The sequence below is a fragment of the Clinocottus analis genome, unplaced genomic scaffold, assembly GCF_023055335.1.
Source record: "Clinocottus analis isolate CAN_PGR_092001 unplaced genomic scaffold, fCliAna1.0.p SCAF_20, whole genome shotgun sequence".
Lineage (NCBI taxonomy): Eukaryota > Metazoa > Chordata > Actinopteri > Perciformes > Cottidae > Clinocottus > Clinocottus analis.
The window spans coordinates 12447971-12464412 of NW_027175932.1; the positions used below are offsets into that span (position 1 = coordinate 12447971).

The 16442-nt window shown below is 45.3% G+C and overlaps 1 protein-coding gene across 1 annotated transcript; it reads right to left on the reverse strand.

Moving 5' to 3' along the window:
- Positions 1–684: 684 nt before the first annotated feature.
- Positions 685–14385, reverse strand: LOC137791382 (basic helix-loop-helix ARNT-like protein 2). The gene is made up of 17 exons (XM_068586286.1): positions 14261–14385; positions 9965–10076; positions 9821–9859; positions 9686–9727; positions 8904–9061; positions 8732–8814; positions 8545–8637; positions 7553–7667; positions 7306–7455; positions 5699–5933; positions 5244–5350; positions 4934–5084; positions 4716–4771; positions 4500–4611; positions 4270–4360; positions 3250–3346; positions 685–2902 (listed from the first exon to the last, which is right to left on the reverse strand). The coding sequence occupies exons 1-17, from the start codon at positions 14301–14303 to the stop codon at positions 2745–2747; spliced, it is 1842 nt and encodes a 613-aa protein (XP_068442387.1). The 5' UTR covers positions 14304–14385; the 3' UTR covers positions 685–2744.
- Between the last annotated feature and the right edge of the window lie 2057 nt (positions 14386–16442).

Consider the following 16442-nt stretch of genomic DNA (forward strand, 5'->3'; position numbering starts at 1 on the left):
ATATATAATATATATATAATATAATATATATATATTTATTGTTATTGTTATATGTGGGTGCAACCTTTAGGAGAACCATAGTTTTGTTTTGTTTTCAATGTTCGCTGGAACCGGCTCCAAATGAATGGATGTTATGGAGGTATTCCAAAATCTGAGGAAAAAAGTACAATATCATCGGCATAATGTTATATTTTAGTCTTAAAACAAGAAAGCAACATCTACTACATTTCGATTATCTCAAATTGCTATGGCAACCTGTCTATTACAAACCGTAGCCCACGTAAAATGCGTTGGGCGACATCGTGAAACAGTTTACAAGCAGACAAGATGCTCAAGGTCAGTGTAAGAATCACTCGTATCCAACGTGACTTCTTACTTCCTGCGCGTTTGATTTTAATGCATTGTGTAAAAGCCAACAACTCTGTTCAATAAATATTTTGGCAATAAACGATTTGTCCTTTGTGTGATTGATGATCGTGTCCCTCTTCACCTCAGCATTGTTTCACAGAGAAAATACTTCATGCAGCTGGTTAGCCGTGCAGGAGCTGAGCACAAGACTCCTAAAACACATTTTATATTGCAGTAAAGACTAAATAGAAATTGGATCATTTAGGATTTATTTTTTTAAAGACTGTCAACCTCCATTCCTCGTTACAGCAGATACATCGACGACAATTTTCATATACAAATATCACAGTTTATCTTTTTATAGCGAGACATGTTCAATGCTGTACATGGCTTTGATGGCGGCAGCAAATATTGTCCAACAGTTTGCTTTCAAGCCAAAGAGAGAACAGAACGGCTGATTTACAAATGAACCTCGTCAGAAACAACAATGTGCTCACGGCAACACAATCACATTATGCTTTCAAGATGAGAGGAAGCAGTGACATCACCAGAGTTCACAGTCCCGGCCGTAAAGAGGCTCGTCACTGAGTTCAGAAGTAAAAACCCGATGACTGGCGTTTACCGACGTGAAGCTCGTCAGGAACTCATTGGTTTGATGATGTCATCGTTCCTGTTGCTCAGACTCCAACATGTCACTTGGCCGTCTTGCCATCGGCCCTTTTTTTCAAAGGCGGTTCAAACTTTTCTGTTTTGCTCTTTGATTTTGACAACGAATGTTCGCTGGCGACACCCAACAACTGAATTTATCCAGAAAAGGGATTTTGGTTCACACAAGGCTGTTGTGGTAGTGGGACATTGAGACATCGATGGACTGCAACGGTCACGTCTCCCTGGCAGTATGAATGCTATCAGTGAAGTGTAAAGCGGTTCAAATACTATGTTGGTGCCAACAGGAAGGAGGAAAGTACAGGACACATGAGACAACCGAGGAGCATGCTGGCTTGTCCCTTATTACCACGAGAAAACATTTTCCCATCCACAACTGGACGATGGATGTATTTCCAGGATTGCACAGCACAATGCATTACCTTCACAGTGCTGTCTGGAGTAAAATACATATGTAGAGACACACGAGAGCTCAAGTGCCCATCCAGTGGTTCAACTTACCAACTAAAGATGTAATGTTCAGGTTCATCTTCCTTCTATTTTCTGAGGAACCTCACAGACAGATTTTAATCTTCAATGAGTCCCTCCCCCTCATACGTACTACTGCATGTATACACATGCTGCTTTTGCCTTTCAATGACTGCACAACACAAAGTGAATCAAAACCAAGCCGTCTCTACAGGAACAGTGTTGTTGCTTCATTTCATTGTCGCCTTCCTGGTTCACTTTCACACTGATCTGATGCTTTAGCTTCCATCTTTATCTTTTTAACCTGTTCTCATCACTTTGACATCCCGGATCTATCCTTGAAATGTACATTGTAACAGCATATTGTAAGAGCCATGACAACTATTTATCCTGGGACCAAAATCAGTCAGTTTTCAAGTATTAATTTAATTAAAAACTAAACTAAATCATTAAAGACGTTATACATTTTTAAGCTAGCTGGTAAAACTGTCTGACATGCTTTCTGATAAATTTACAAACAGACATTTTATCATCTCAAATTATTTTAAAATAAACAATTCACGTGGTTTGTTTGCTGGTGAGAGCTATAATCTATCGATCGGAGGCTGACTGGACCCCTCGTGGTGGTGCTGGTGCAATGCCTCACGCATAATTCACAAGTTTTCAAATCTCCATAAAGAACAAAACAAATAGACTTTCTTTTTTTTTGTCTTTTTCAGATCTTACTGGAAACAATACAGAGAAAACACGACTTAACATGTGTCCGAAAGGGGACCTTTAAAAAAAACATCGCTAAAAAAAACAATACTAGACCAATCAGACCGAGTCCTGAGAAACATGCAATCCATCACAGTGGGCTTCGCAGATGTCAAGAGGTTTGAGGAGTTTCTCTAGCAGCGCTGCACATGGCAGGAGTCTGACTCTCCTCACGGGGGCGAGCAGAGCCGACGGATACAAGGTGGAAAGTCTGGGTTCAAGCTGAAGTGTCACTGAATCACCACTCCGGGTCCACTTCAACCTCCCATTCCTTGATGTGAGAGCTGAAGGGAGCGAGGGAGGGAGGGAGGGAGAAAGGGATAAAAGGAGGGGGCAACAAGGTGATCACAGTAACAATAATTCCTCTCTACTCTCGTTAGGCTCCTTCCAGCACGACGGGTCTCGACCTTTGGTACGAGTGGGCCGGCTCAGTCCTACCGAGGGAACGAGTGCGCGGCCGAGGGAACGACACGGCCGCGCGTGAGAGCTTAAAGTCCGTGCGTCCCCTAGAAAGGCCAGTGTAAGTTCTCAAAGTTCCCAGATTGACCCATGTTCGTCTCCGTCTCCAGCAGGCTCATGATGACCGCCATGGCCGCCTCGTCGCTGCTGAAGCTGCTCAGGCCCGGCACCACCACGCTGTCGAGGTCCAGCTGGGACGGCTCGCCTGGGCGGGACAGAGCAGAGGAAAGACAACTTTAGGGGGAAAACTGCACGGACGTTGTTGTTGTTGTTGTTGTTGTATGTAAACCCTGCTGTAAGATCGTAAAGATTATGAAGGATTTAAGAGTTTAAATTTCATGGAACATTTTGGATCACCTGCTGATTAGCTGTGAAATGGTGGGCGGGGTCAACAAAACAAAAGACTGCAGGAGTTTGTCAATACGAAATGTCTAAAGGTCCTTTTGAAGCCGTCGGACCAGCTTTTTGAGGCACATTTCTTCTTCTTCTGTTCTGCATAGATGTAGAGAGAAACGGCTCCGTTTGGACTCCTGATTATCCCGCCGACTGTACCTGAACGTTCAGAGGTCGCACTGCCGGCGTCCGCTGCCGTCCTGGAGTCGGACCGGGACCCTGAGGAGCTGCCCGCTGCCTCCTCTCTGCTGGACGCCTGGAACAAATAGTCAGACGTCAAAGCACCGCACAGGGCCTCGTGTTTCACCTTCCTCCACCGGAGTGTGTAATTGAACCCAGGAAAACCAGATGAAGAAGTAGCCGCTGCCGTTTCTCCAAATAGCGCATTTGAGTAACATTTGAATAAGACTCGCTCTGTAAGCGCATATAACTCAAATCACTGCTTTGGTAAAATGACAAGCACGATGGAATCCTTCATTACAAGTGACAGCTCTTCATATCACGGTTACATGAGGCGGCGACCTCAATCAACTGTCGGGTCACCTGCGAGCTGCACGTGACGCATCCCCAAGACTCACTCCGTCCACATTCATTTGCATGTACGCACAACTAGCCTGGCTTTGCATACAAATAGCCCGCAGCATCAACATTAGCATGAAGTGATACAAAAATATATTCCTATTCAAATTCCATTGGCATGCATTTGAATCAGACGTCCTTTTGCCAATTAAATTAACAATAATACATGGAGAAAACACAAGACGTGCCTCTGAAGTGTACTGAGACGGACTTTTAAAGCCTCAATATTTTAGTAAAGGTGAATATAAATGTTGATCAGAAGGTCATCATGAACACTGATTATGGAAGAACTTTTTGCTAACAATTGTTCGCATAAAAAGGATTGCCAGTCTTGCAAGTATACATGTCTTTCCATGATGTCATCACTTCATATTTGTATCCTATTAGAAAACAGCCCAATAATGTTTTTCTGAGGTCACAGTGACCTTGACCTTGATCAGTTCAGCGTCGAGTCCAGATGACGTTTGTTCCAATAGAAACTCCCTTCAGGCGTTCCTGACATACCTCGTTCAGGAGAATTGAGCGAAACATGATGACATCATGAAACTTGTGTGACCTCCCTCCGAGATAAAGAGCCGCTGTAGTGAAGAGGACACTCACACTGTTGCTGGTTTGCGGGGAAACCAGTGGGCCTTTCTCCTGGGCCGGGCCGAACGGACTGGAAGCTCCGCTCGACGGAGAGGAGTTCATCCTGTTTGGGAACACGGCAGGAGATTAGATTTTTTTATTTCTATTCATGCCACAGTCGTGTCAGTGTTGACTTTTAACCCATCGCTGCGTAGGCAAGACGTCTTCCCCTCCCCTCTCATACATTTATTCCCACAATGCACCTGTAGGAGTCGAGGAGCTCATTTGCGATTCGGGTCCCTATGCTGCCCGCGTAGATCATAGTGCCCACACCGCTGGAAAGGCCGGGAATTATGGGTAACTGCTTTGTGTCCTCTGGAGAATAAGACAGTATATCGACCGTTGTGTTAAAAACACAAACACACAAAAAACACACAACAGATCTTGGCCGATGTGAAAACACAGAATGTATTTGTTACCCTGAAGTTCTTTTGAGTCGCCCATCTCCTCTTCTTTTGTGTGAGTAGGCCCCCTGCTGGTGCAAAGGAGAAGTTACGCTGCTATTGAAGACCTTGAATAAACTCTGCAGCAGTGCTACAGGAGCATGATGAGTAGTCAGCACATGATGTCATCAGCACAGAAACAAAGCTTTTATCTGAGGCAGGCGACGCACAGTCATAGATGAATCAATACTCACGAGACAACCCTGTTTGAGGACACGATGAACTCTACTTCTTTGGTCCATGGATTGGTGAAACTAAACCACTGACTTTGGAGGGAAACGTAGGAGCCGTACTTGGTTTTGAACTTGTAGCACTGCGTCTCGATCTTCTCTTTGCTCCGAAGAACTGCTCAGAGATATGACACGAGTGTTACAACAGAAAACGGTGAAGGAGCTTCTCCACAACAAAAACACACATCTTGTTTTTGGAGTACACTCTTGATTGAGTTCTGAATTGAAATCAGATTTAGGGATAAAGTTGCAAACTGCGTTTGCTTTGCATCACCTTGCCTGTGTTTCTCCGCGAGGTGCCGCAGGTCGTCCTGGTGGAAATACTCGTAACACGACGTGCCGAGAACTTCCTGCGGCAAGTAACCGATGACTGTTGTGGCTCTGGAGGAAAAGAGAGGAGTTCAGTTACTCTGGCCTTCTTTGTGTCTAAAAAAAAATTAAAAAAACAGCGACGAGTGAAGACGGGACACGGAGTAAATGAGCCGTTCAGCAGTCACACATACAGAGTATATATGATTCACTATACTATATGAGATGAGATTTTGTCGTGATGCATAGCTCCTTCTGAGAAACAATGAAGACAGGAAAGGATTGTGTCCACTGCGCTCAGCGGCCGCCTCGCCACAACTCTGCCATTCCTCTCTCAGCGGAAACAAATCCATGACTCGCGACGGGAAGACAAATGGATGCGTGTGCAGACGGAGGCGGCTCGAATCGGAGGAAACTCACTGTTGTTCCACAAAAGTGAACTTTCCGTCGATGGCACAGCGGGTGACGAACTCGGAGGGCTTGATGCTGACGCCTTTGGGCGGCTGGTCGGGCACGTGGGTGAGGAGGCGGCACACCGTCACCAGGCAGGTCAGGTTCGAGGTCTCCTTCTCGGCGTCACCCTCCGAGTCCAGCTGGCTGCTCGGCCAACTGCGCATGTATCCGGTGCAGTGGAGGGTACAGTATCTGTAAGCCTCTGCGGGCACAGAGACAACAGGATATTTTAAGTTTTGAGAGCTAAATTGCACATAAAATCAATCAAGTGCCGATGAAATGTTCATGAAAGCCCCAAACAAGTGATTTAATTCAACAAAAGTTAAATGAAGTTAATTTGTGACCATTTAGGGTCCTTTACAGTGTTAACTTGTTAAAGAAATAAGCTTGCTGATACTTTTATTCCTCATGGTAAACAAATCCCATGACCATAACGTGGTAATAATTTATTTTCCCGTCTCAATCAGCCTCAAGCCCATTCGTTCTAAACCACGGATGGACATTTTTAACAATGGTCACAAATATTTTTTTATTTTTACATTTTTTTCAAGGCTAAAGAATGTCCTTACAAAGCTTTGGCACTGTACTTTCAACTCAACACAGCAGTAAATTGTGTAAATCCACAGCTGGAAATAATTTCTGACAAATGCACTTTTGCTTCAGTGCAGTTGCTGATATGAGCCACTGTGTGGCGCCACACCTCCTGTTTCCGTCACCACAATACCAGGTTGCAACACTGACCTACTTCCCATGAAGGACTAGCGTTTTGTTTTCGATGTGACATTTATTTTTTGGGGGGATATCTCATTCAAACTCTTTAGGAAAAGTTATATTTATGTGTATTTTAACAAGAAACAGAACAATTGTTTGCTCAAACTTGATCTATCACAGACAATAGTGTTGGAAACAAGTATAGTATTTAATGATTACCTTTAATAAGCAGCTAGAGAAATAGGAGACTAGTTTCTGTTAATGATTTCCATGGATATTAAAGTCCACCCAATTACATTGTCGTTGGCACACTTATCCTCCTCTTCTGTTTGGGTCAAAGGGCCCTGCAGAACCTGAACATAACTGTGTGTGTGTGTGTGTGTGTGTGTGTGTGTGTGCGTGCATGTGTGTGTGTGTGTGTGTGTGTGTGTGTGTGTGTGTGTGTGTGTGTATATATAGCTTTACTGCTTGGACTTCATTCAGTGGTCAGTAAAGTCATCTACAGTTCAACTGATGTGTGAACGTGAAAGAAAATACAAATCAATCTGGAGCCGATAGCTTAAATGTTGAAGACAGATGATCTGCATGCCAAACATTTCAAAATGCACAACTACTTCCTGCGCAATTGTGTAGCTTAGAATAGAAAAGCCTCAGTTGCGGATCAGCAGCAATGAGAATCCTCTGGAAGCAACTGAAGGGCAGTCAAGGTTTTTGTCTACCTGTGCATATTCATCTAAAAGAAGCTTTATTTGACAGTGAGGTGGCTCAAGAAGATTCATTCAAAAGCAGCATTGCTGCTACACGGCTAAATGTTCAGTTCTTTTCCCCCGATGATGATGTCACAACGACATCATGGAACCCACCTTTCTTCTTGGGAGGACAGGGCAGCAAGGGTTGGTCCTCCTGCTTCCCCGCCAACCGACTGTGCTTCATCCGACAGAGGAAGGAGCGCCGGGCCCCGGTGGACAAGTGGGGCGGCTTGAGGGGGGCGTCCAGCTGGACCTGAACGCCGGCTGCACACACAAAGACAGCGACAAACCTGGAGCATCAGCCGTCAGCTACTCTTTAACACCGCGTTACGGCTCAGACCCGGCAAGGCGTCGGACTTACTGGCAGCATCCATGAGGCGTTGGCGAGGAGACTCTGAAGACGACAGCTGCTCCTTCACCTTATTGATGTCTTTGGGGTGGATGAAGTCAAACATGCTCTGCCCAGTCAGCTCAAACTGTGAAGGCAAATGACGTGCACCCATTACAACAACTACAACAACAACTTTAACATCTATGTGTCTTTCTTTACAATCTAACCACAAGGTGCTAAATTGTCGTCGTCACACAGCTCATTGTGTCCACACAGAGTAAATGTAGCTGCACAACGAGAGAGTTGCTGCAGCGTGTTTCCAGTCAGGGTTCACTGGTAAGCCTCAAGATAACGCGCTGCCCTGCAGACGTGGTGTCAGATTACTTCGGACGCTTTTCTTTGCATTTAATCTCCTTTCCTCGCTGCTCGCCCACGGCCCGTCTCAAAGCTGGAAAATGTGGTCAGGAATGTAGAGCAGGTGTGGTTAGCATGTCCGGCTGCTAATCCCCACACCGACAACAATGTCGAGAGCTCTGAAATGATTGGCCCGGCAAAAATAAAACTATATTTGGCGTTTATTGTTGCGTTTACTTGCAGTATTATTAGACTTTCATTAGAGCTTAAAACAAAAATCATATGTTTTGTTTGCTCGTACAATATTGTATTGTCGACTCCAGTTCCTCAGCCAGCCTAAGCTGTAGCACATGCTGAGAGCAGCTGGACTGGAGACTCTCATACGGGCCCCAAACTGACAACATGCAGGAGCCTTTAGCCGTTCACATGAAAACGTCCCACTGTGTTCACCAGTTTGTCGGCTTGAACAATAAAGTTTATGCCATTTGTTTTGCCTCTTTCTGCAAATTGACATTCAAATACAAGAAAAGAAAAGGAAAACAAATAGAAATGTCCATCACTTGAGTAAAATGTCAGCTGACCCAGCCGGATGGCCTGCTTTTTTTTATAAAAAGAATTATAGCTGATGACTGCAGCAAGATGCGGTCGGATATAGAAGTGCAACCTACCCGGTTAAAGTTGAGGATCTTGGAGACGGACTCGGAGATGAACAGGACTTTAGCCCGGTCACAGCTTACAATTAAGAGGAAACCATCGGCAGCCTGGGAGAAAAATGTATAAATGGACATATCAATGCACAGAAAGATGGATGTTATGATCACATGGGACTCATCGGGGTCGTACAGGAGTACCTACCCTGAGCAGAAGGTGCCTGAGGTCATCCTGAGGCAGGATTGAAGGCTTGTGGATGCCGTTCGTAAAGGCGCTACTCGTGTCAACTGAAAACAATAAAAGGGGAAAAAAGCTTTCATATGGATGGGAATAGACGCCGCTGACATCTGAATTAATCGGGTGGGTTCAGAGTTACCTTTGAGGACTTTCAGGTGTTGCACGGCCTTGCGCAGGACAGTGAGTTTGTCAAGTTTCCGAGCCATGGGCAGACAGGCGGGGATCATGGCAGCCAGCTCGTCGATGAGGTTGTTCATCTTATCCCGCCGCCGCTTCTCGATCTGCCGGTGAGGCTCCCTGCAGGCGCAGTCACAAATCAGACAGACAATTCTACCGACTCTATCTATTTTTTGGGGGGAAATAATTGCGTGGAGTTCATAAAACATAAAGTAACGTAAAAGTCGGGTTTCAAGCCGCTTCTACTTTCAATGAGTGTTCCCGCTGTAGCAAGCTAGCGCTGCTGCTAGCGCTCCGCTGCTGCTGCTAGCGCTCCGCTGCTGCTGCTAGCGCTCCGCTGCTGCTGCTAGCGCTCCGCTGCTGCTGCTAGCGCTCCGCTGCTGCTGCTAGCGCTCCGCTGCTGCTGCCACTGCCCGAAACGGGCGTTGAGCCGGGGCTGTCCCGCTACCTTCGGTGGTTGTCGGGGAGCTAGCAGGAAGCTAGCGGGGAGCTAGTGTCAGATACCGAAGAGCTAGCGGGGAGCTAGCAAGGAGCTAGCACTAGCTGGCTACAGCGGGGAGCTAGCAGGGACACCCACGGATGGTAGTAGCGGCTTGTAACCCGACTTTTACGGTAATCATTGTAGTTTTATTTGTGTTTATTTTAAAACTAGTCACATTACACAGTAAATGAGACCAATCAAAAGCCACAAAGGCTATTTAAAAACACAAGCGTCACAATAATTTGATGTAAAAATAGAATTACCTGAAGCATTTTATTTTGACCTGCTGATCGTCTTCCTCAGATCTACAAATTAATGGGATCAGAAAAGTATATATTTATGTGCCTGTATCCTCTCAGAAGACAGTGTATAAACAAAAGCAGGAAGTAAGTGTGTACCCGCAGAGGTCGTCATCCAGTTGGAAGTCGACGCTGTGCCTGAAAGATGGGACATATTTATTATTTAAGAATAAGAATGTCTGCATTGTATGTATGCATTGTACAGTACAGAGTGTTTACATATACATATATATCACTCCTTACTGCACATGGGTGCCTGACCTCTCCTCCACATCTCCCTTCCGTTTCCTCGGCAGGTCGACAGCCAGCAGCGAGGAGCCCGCTTGGTTTGGGCCTTCCTCCTCTGCAGCGAGATCTGAGACATGAACACAGCCGTCAGAGACGCGAGCGACGGCATGCGAATGCATCAACCTTTAAAACTCTGTGGCGCTGGCTTGTTGTGTGCCGTATTGATAATTCGCCATGAATGAATGAATAAGACTAGACCTGCTACTGGGGTGTGTTGCGTTTGTTGCTAATAGAGAATACAAACAATAAATCAACACAAGAGTGAAGCGGTTTCTGTTCTTTATTCAGTGCAATTGCCTTGAACAACATTTTCAAATGGACTTACTGTAAATAAAGAAAGAATGCATATATTAATAAGAATCAGCAAGCCCACACCTGGATTGGAAAACAGATTGTCAACATGGAAAAATTTGTGACAACCAAGTCAATGCAATGTAAGATACTGTATGTTGGACTAATCACTGCAACATTGGAAACTGTTGCACCTGATCTGGTTGACGTGTTTAGAAATATGTATCAATGTCAATGCTTTGTGAACCTTTGTTGTTTTTAAGTGTGCTCGTTAAAGGAATTTAATAAAAAAATTGAGCCATCTCACTTCCTGCTTCGCCCCGTTGAGCGTTGCACATGCAGAGTGCCGATCGGGCACGCGCGGGAAACTAGCTGCAGGTCAAGTCAAAGTTTCTGAGTTAACGTGTAAATGAGCGTTTCAATGCTGAAACCGGAGTTCAGCTGCCTGGCGTGAGAGAGGATGTTTGTGAAGCTCCAAGTATGTATTCTAAAGTTTGTCCCAACTTAGAGAGGAAGGCTGATACAACATGATTATTTACTTGTCCTTACTATTTGTTACTAAATTGCTACTTTGCACTAATAAAAACATTTTTTTTGTATATTGGGCCTATATATTGACTTTGGGCATATTGATTCCTGACCCACATGCCTGACCCAATAGAAACATTAATGTTGAACCCTGCTGTTTATTAGAGTGCCAAAAACAACAGAAGCAAAGGCTGTAGAAGCATGCAGGCTATCATTTAAATATAGTGAAATATCACTGAATTGACAGAACATAAAACGTTCTAAATTAAAAATCATCTTTACTTGAATTCATTTATTTTAGTGAAAACTTCCATTTTCTAAATCAGTGAATCCTTAATTGATGTACTTTAAATGAAAAACGCAATATGTTTAAATTGCAGAACTTAATACATTGAATGTGTTCCTATTGATTTCATCATTATTTCTTTGCTTTTGTAAACTTGATTTTGTTTTGTTTTTGTCTTTGGAATCATCCAACAGTGTAAACAGATTGGTTACCTTAGCATAACTGGCCTTTCTTTGCTCCCATAAGAGTCCAACAACGCAGACATGTGCATCTGTCTACTGTCGGTCCCAAAGAAGCACATCCTGTTTATGTATCCGAGACGTGACCATCTGTCTTATTTTGAAACTACAAGTTATTGTGACACAACCTAAACAGAATCCATCAAGATGTGAAACCACTCTTGTCCTCAAAAGCCCAACTTTTTTTGTTTTTTGTGAGCAAATCAATGACTCTTAAATGTGTTTTGCAGTCGTGAGATTCTAAAACAAAAAGGCTCAGAAAGGCTGATACCTCCCTCACTCAGGAATGTAGTTCTAAAGGTTGAGAAAGCTTTTAAGGCCGACCCATGCCTGCCAGAAACATTTATGACAGCCCGACGAACAAAATTCCTCCCTTTCTTCTATTTAAGTCTCGCCAAACAAACTCCCTCCCCCTCTTGCCGCACACACCTCGGCCTTGCTCCGCTGCCCCGTCTCCTTCTGTGTGTGTGCTGGCTCACGGTTGCCAATAAACGGCGTCAATCAGTCAGCTCCGCTCTTGACTGTGTCAGTTTGAAGGCCCGTGAGAGTAAATGGGGTATTGGGTTGTCGTCTTACCTCACGTTCATATAACGCAGTGACACTGACCCACTTCCATCTCAGGACAACCATGTGGGAAACCGTAACCTTTACTGGAAAAAAACTTTCCAATGTGACTGACCCACATTCTCCTGCTCTTCCTCTCTTACGATATGAAGCAGATGAGCTGTACCGCCGAAAGCACGTTATGAAGTGAGTCACACTTCATGTAAGTAACCCTGGGAAGGAGGCCAACATGGGGGTCAGAAGGCAGAGGCAGCAAGCTTTTACAAACAGGTGAAACTTCCACATCCCAAACCGCAGTGGAGGGAACTTGAATGCCCCTAAAGTCTAGCCAGCTCTTCCTTCAGCTCACCGCACCACTTCACCAGTGATGCTGCGCAAGACGCCGCCTCCAACGTCACAGCTTTGCCTCTCCTTAGTAGTGAGGAGCATCCCCCACTCCGAGTGAGTGTGTGTGTGTGTGTGTGTGTGGGCCCCACCAGCTGTCCAACTAGATCGCATGCCATCGAGGAAGGGACAGTGCTCGCTTTGTGCTGTTGTGGAGAGGGGGGGGGGGGAGCTAGTCGGAGCCAAAAGCTGGACAGGAGTGGCGGTGAGAGGGCCGGCGTGCAGCCAGGGCAGAGGATGACATGGCGCAATACTGAAACATGGACCAACCCGTCCTCCGCGGGGTGGAGATGCAGAGGGGTGTCACAAACAACAAACCCAGTATGTCCCGCGGGTGCAAGAGCACGCACGATGTGACCTACATGCATTTTCTAACAAGTGTAGGTTTCATTCCGAGTGAGTGACCTGAATGTGGAATAGAGGGTGAGCTGCAGAACTGATGTGGAGCCAGATCACCTGTGAATGCAATACCTTGATGTGGTGCAATGCGAACCAGTACGAACACAGTTCAGCAAACACAAGTCATGTACAGAAATTGGCAATAAATGCCAGACAGATCCAAACTGCCAAATAAACATCATGTGGAAAGCAGAAACCTGGCTTTTGACACGCTTTTGGGATATTAGACAATCGTATTATATCAAAATATAATCAAGTTAAATATTTTTAATTGTCTTCTGACCTCAGCTTGAGTTCAGTATAGTGTGTTGTTAACAGTGTGATCTGATCCGCCTCAGATATTTCTATAGTGCCACTATGCCAGAGCTCAGTCTGCTGACTTCTAGGAACAGACCCACGAGTATTGAGGCTCTTGATGGATGCAGAACAGGCAGGCCAGCCTTAACTCAAGAAGTTACAGTATGTTCTTGGCTATTTCTGGTTCACTGACCTACAATTTCTGGATTGTTTATAAACTTACAAAGCACATTCAAATTAAATGACTTTTTGGGGCAACAACAATGGATTGCAGTTTGTGACACAAACTGCTGTGAGACAGTGTTGGATTATAAACATGGACTAGCAAAGTTAGTATGGCATAAGGCATACAGTTAGTATGTAGGTTAAGCATGCATTTATTTTATATCTTTTAAGAATTGTATTTAAACTCTGCATTTTATACTTCAGTCCCTTCAAAATTATGAATTGTATCCAGTGTATTCTCGGTCTGGTTTAGAGGAGAGGAGCCGCTAGCGCCCCCTGCAGCACAGCGACGGCAGCGCTGCTCTACTGCTCTACTGACCTACTTCTGAAAGAAGCTGAGCGAGAAAAATACACGGAGCCTCGTGGAACCACGTGACCAGCTAAGCTCCCTGCGGACGTTGAGGTGAGGCTCATGAAAAATAATTTGGCCAGCGAGAGAAATATGGTGGCAAAAGCAAACTGATATGGTTGGGCAAGACAAAACAATGTAAAAACACTTCATATCAGGGTGAAATCGTCGCAATGGTTTCAGCCAGGCGGTTCCGCGAGGTTTACCTCGCGTGCAGGAACAAAGCATACCGACCGCGCGCGCGCGCGCGCGTTGGAGACGAGCACGTTGTGCAGAATAATGAATGGACAAAAGTGTCGGCCGTTGCGGCGACGCACGCGGCACGGTCGCTCCCCGGTTGCCGAGCGGGGAGCGGTATGGTCGGCACAGCAGGTTATGAGGCAGGTTGCCGCAGACAAACACCGCGACTCGCCTCTGACGGACGTAACGTTACGTGAACTGGTTCAGCGCCAAAGTTGAGCAAAAGTAAAGTTAAACAAGAAAAGTAACTCGCAATTAGCTCGGTTGTATGAATGGACGAGTGAAGCTCGGAGGCACTTTCTGGAAGCATTCCTCGCAACTTTAGTGTGTCTATTTGTCCAGGCAGAAAGACACACGAGACGGTCACATCCATTACGTGCAACACTCGCGCCCTGGAATGCACGCGACCATTGCTGTGGTCCACGAGCGGCCCGTCCCGCGGCACGTACCTGTCTGCCTGTCCGCCGTCCCGTCAGAGCCACCGGCCGACATGCCTACAGCCTGGAGGCGGTGTCCGCGGTGTGGACTGCGGGGCGCCGCATGCGGAGCCACCAGCTGTAGTAGAGCAGCAGCAGAGGAGGGGGAGCTGCATAGAGACGGGTGTTGTTGTACAATTGACTTACATTTCTCCTCACCCTCCTCCCGTTTTTTTTTTTTTTTTTAAAGGAGGAGGGGTGGGGGCGCAGGAAACGTGAGGGATGGGTGAGAACGGACCACCCATGTCTAGGAAACAAGGAATCGACACTTGTCTCCTCCTCCATCGCCTTTTTGGTTCATGTATGCATGTGTTTACTTGACGGGGGACACCTTCGTGAAGACAGCTGCTATCCATTCATCTCGGCAGCTCATCTCACGAGTGGATCAGCAGCCCTTTAGTTTGAGCGGAAATAAATGACGTCAAATGTGTGAACCGGCTGACATCGTTTCTCGGTGTGAATGGATGACATTTGCCATGACGTCTGGATGACATTTGCACAATTATGTATGCTAATTCAAATGCATGGTTTCAGAATAGTCTGCAGTTTATTTGTATTCTTCGTGCATTTCCCTGCCGTGATAACATTCACATGGGACTGTTTTGTATTTCGGCTGCAGTGAACAGAATGTTCTGTGCTCATAACGAAAGGTCGTAAATCACAACTCGCATTCAATGATTAATTTAAGACGGGATGGTCTAACTGGCCTGACAGGACGTGATGACGATATAATAAGTATCCGACTCCTCTCTCACGGTCGCCCCGCCCTCACAGGGCCGCTGAGCGATTCTTCCGGTGATCCTGTGATGCGCGCGCGTCACCGATCTGACTTTTTGCTACTCCTTTTGCTCCTCCACCAAAGACAGCGGCGTCAGGAGGGAGGTCTCACTACGTCCTTATTCCCTAGTACATCGTCACAATCGCACCTGTGTTGTGATTTTTCGTGTACACATTTCCTACGAGGACACTGTTTGAATAGCAGTATTCAAGATATGCTTTTAAAACATACTCTGAATAATATGGTCCTTCCAAAACCACCCAAAATAATTTACACAGTACAAAACTGTTAAAACGTATGTAAAGATTGTTCCTTCATAAAGGATTAAAGTTATCTACATTCTACAATACTACTCTCAAGTCTGATAATGGGGGCCAGCAAGGGTTGCCAGTAAGTGAGACAGTCTTTCTGTGTTTTACGTAAATATATTTAACATAGTGAGTGACATGTTATAATGTTGACTGGGTATAACATTATAACAACTTCATTGTAGAACAAACCATGTTGCGAACTTACAGTTGCACACGTGCCCAGGCACTATAAAAATAGCCTACTTTGAACCTTTTGGTCAAAAAGGTTTTTATCCTCGTGAATTTCTCAAACACAACATCACAAAAAAAAGTAGGCTACTCAACGTAGTTGAAAGTATTTAAATGGCGTCCTCATTTCCCCGTAAAAAGAAAATCGAAGTGATACGTCTTGTCTTATATTGACAATCTTTGGCCGTCACCTACATAGTTTAATTTCAGAACTTTACGCGATACTTCACGTAAGGCAGAAGGCTGCACGTGCCAACGAGAATCAGGTTGACCTACATATGCTATAACCTGACGGTTACGTGGTGACATTTGGCTCGGTAACCCATTTTAAAGCAGAGAAAGCACCACGTCCCCGTATTTGACCAACCTGCAAACGTCATAAGTGGACAGGAAACACAAAACACGTCGCTCTGAGAAACTTTCAGCTGTTTTTGTGTGTGTGGTTTTTTTTTTACAACTATTTGAGGCAGTAGTAATGACATTACTTATGACAAACCCTCTTACTTGTGTGTGTGTGTGTGTAAAACTCAAGAGAAGCTAGTAAAAATACATAAAAAAAACATTCTTACAAGGATACCTGCAGATATATTAACCAATCAATTAAAAAACAAACCCTTGTGTACTCGCCCTTACAGCCTTTTCGCATTCAAAACAATACAATGTAGAGTTAGACCGGTTTTTGCATGCAGGCCTGTTTGTTTTAAGGGAGTGGGCTTGGAAGGTAGGCCCGACTCCTCCTGCAGGTGTAGCTGATATGTGTCCGTCTTGCCTGTGACCTCACTACGTCATCAAGCTGCGCCCCGGCTCTCCTGAGGTGAATGAAGGCGTCTAACCGCAG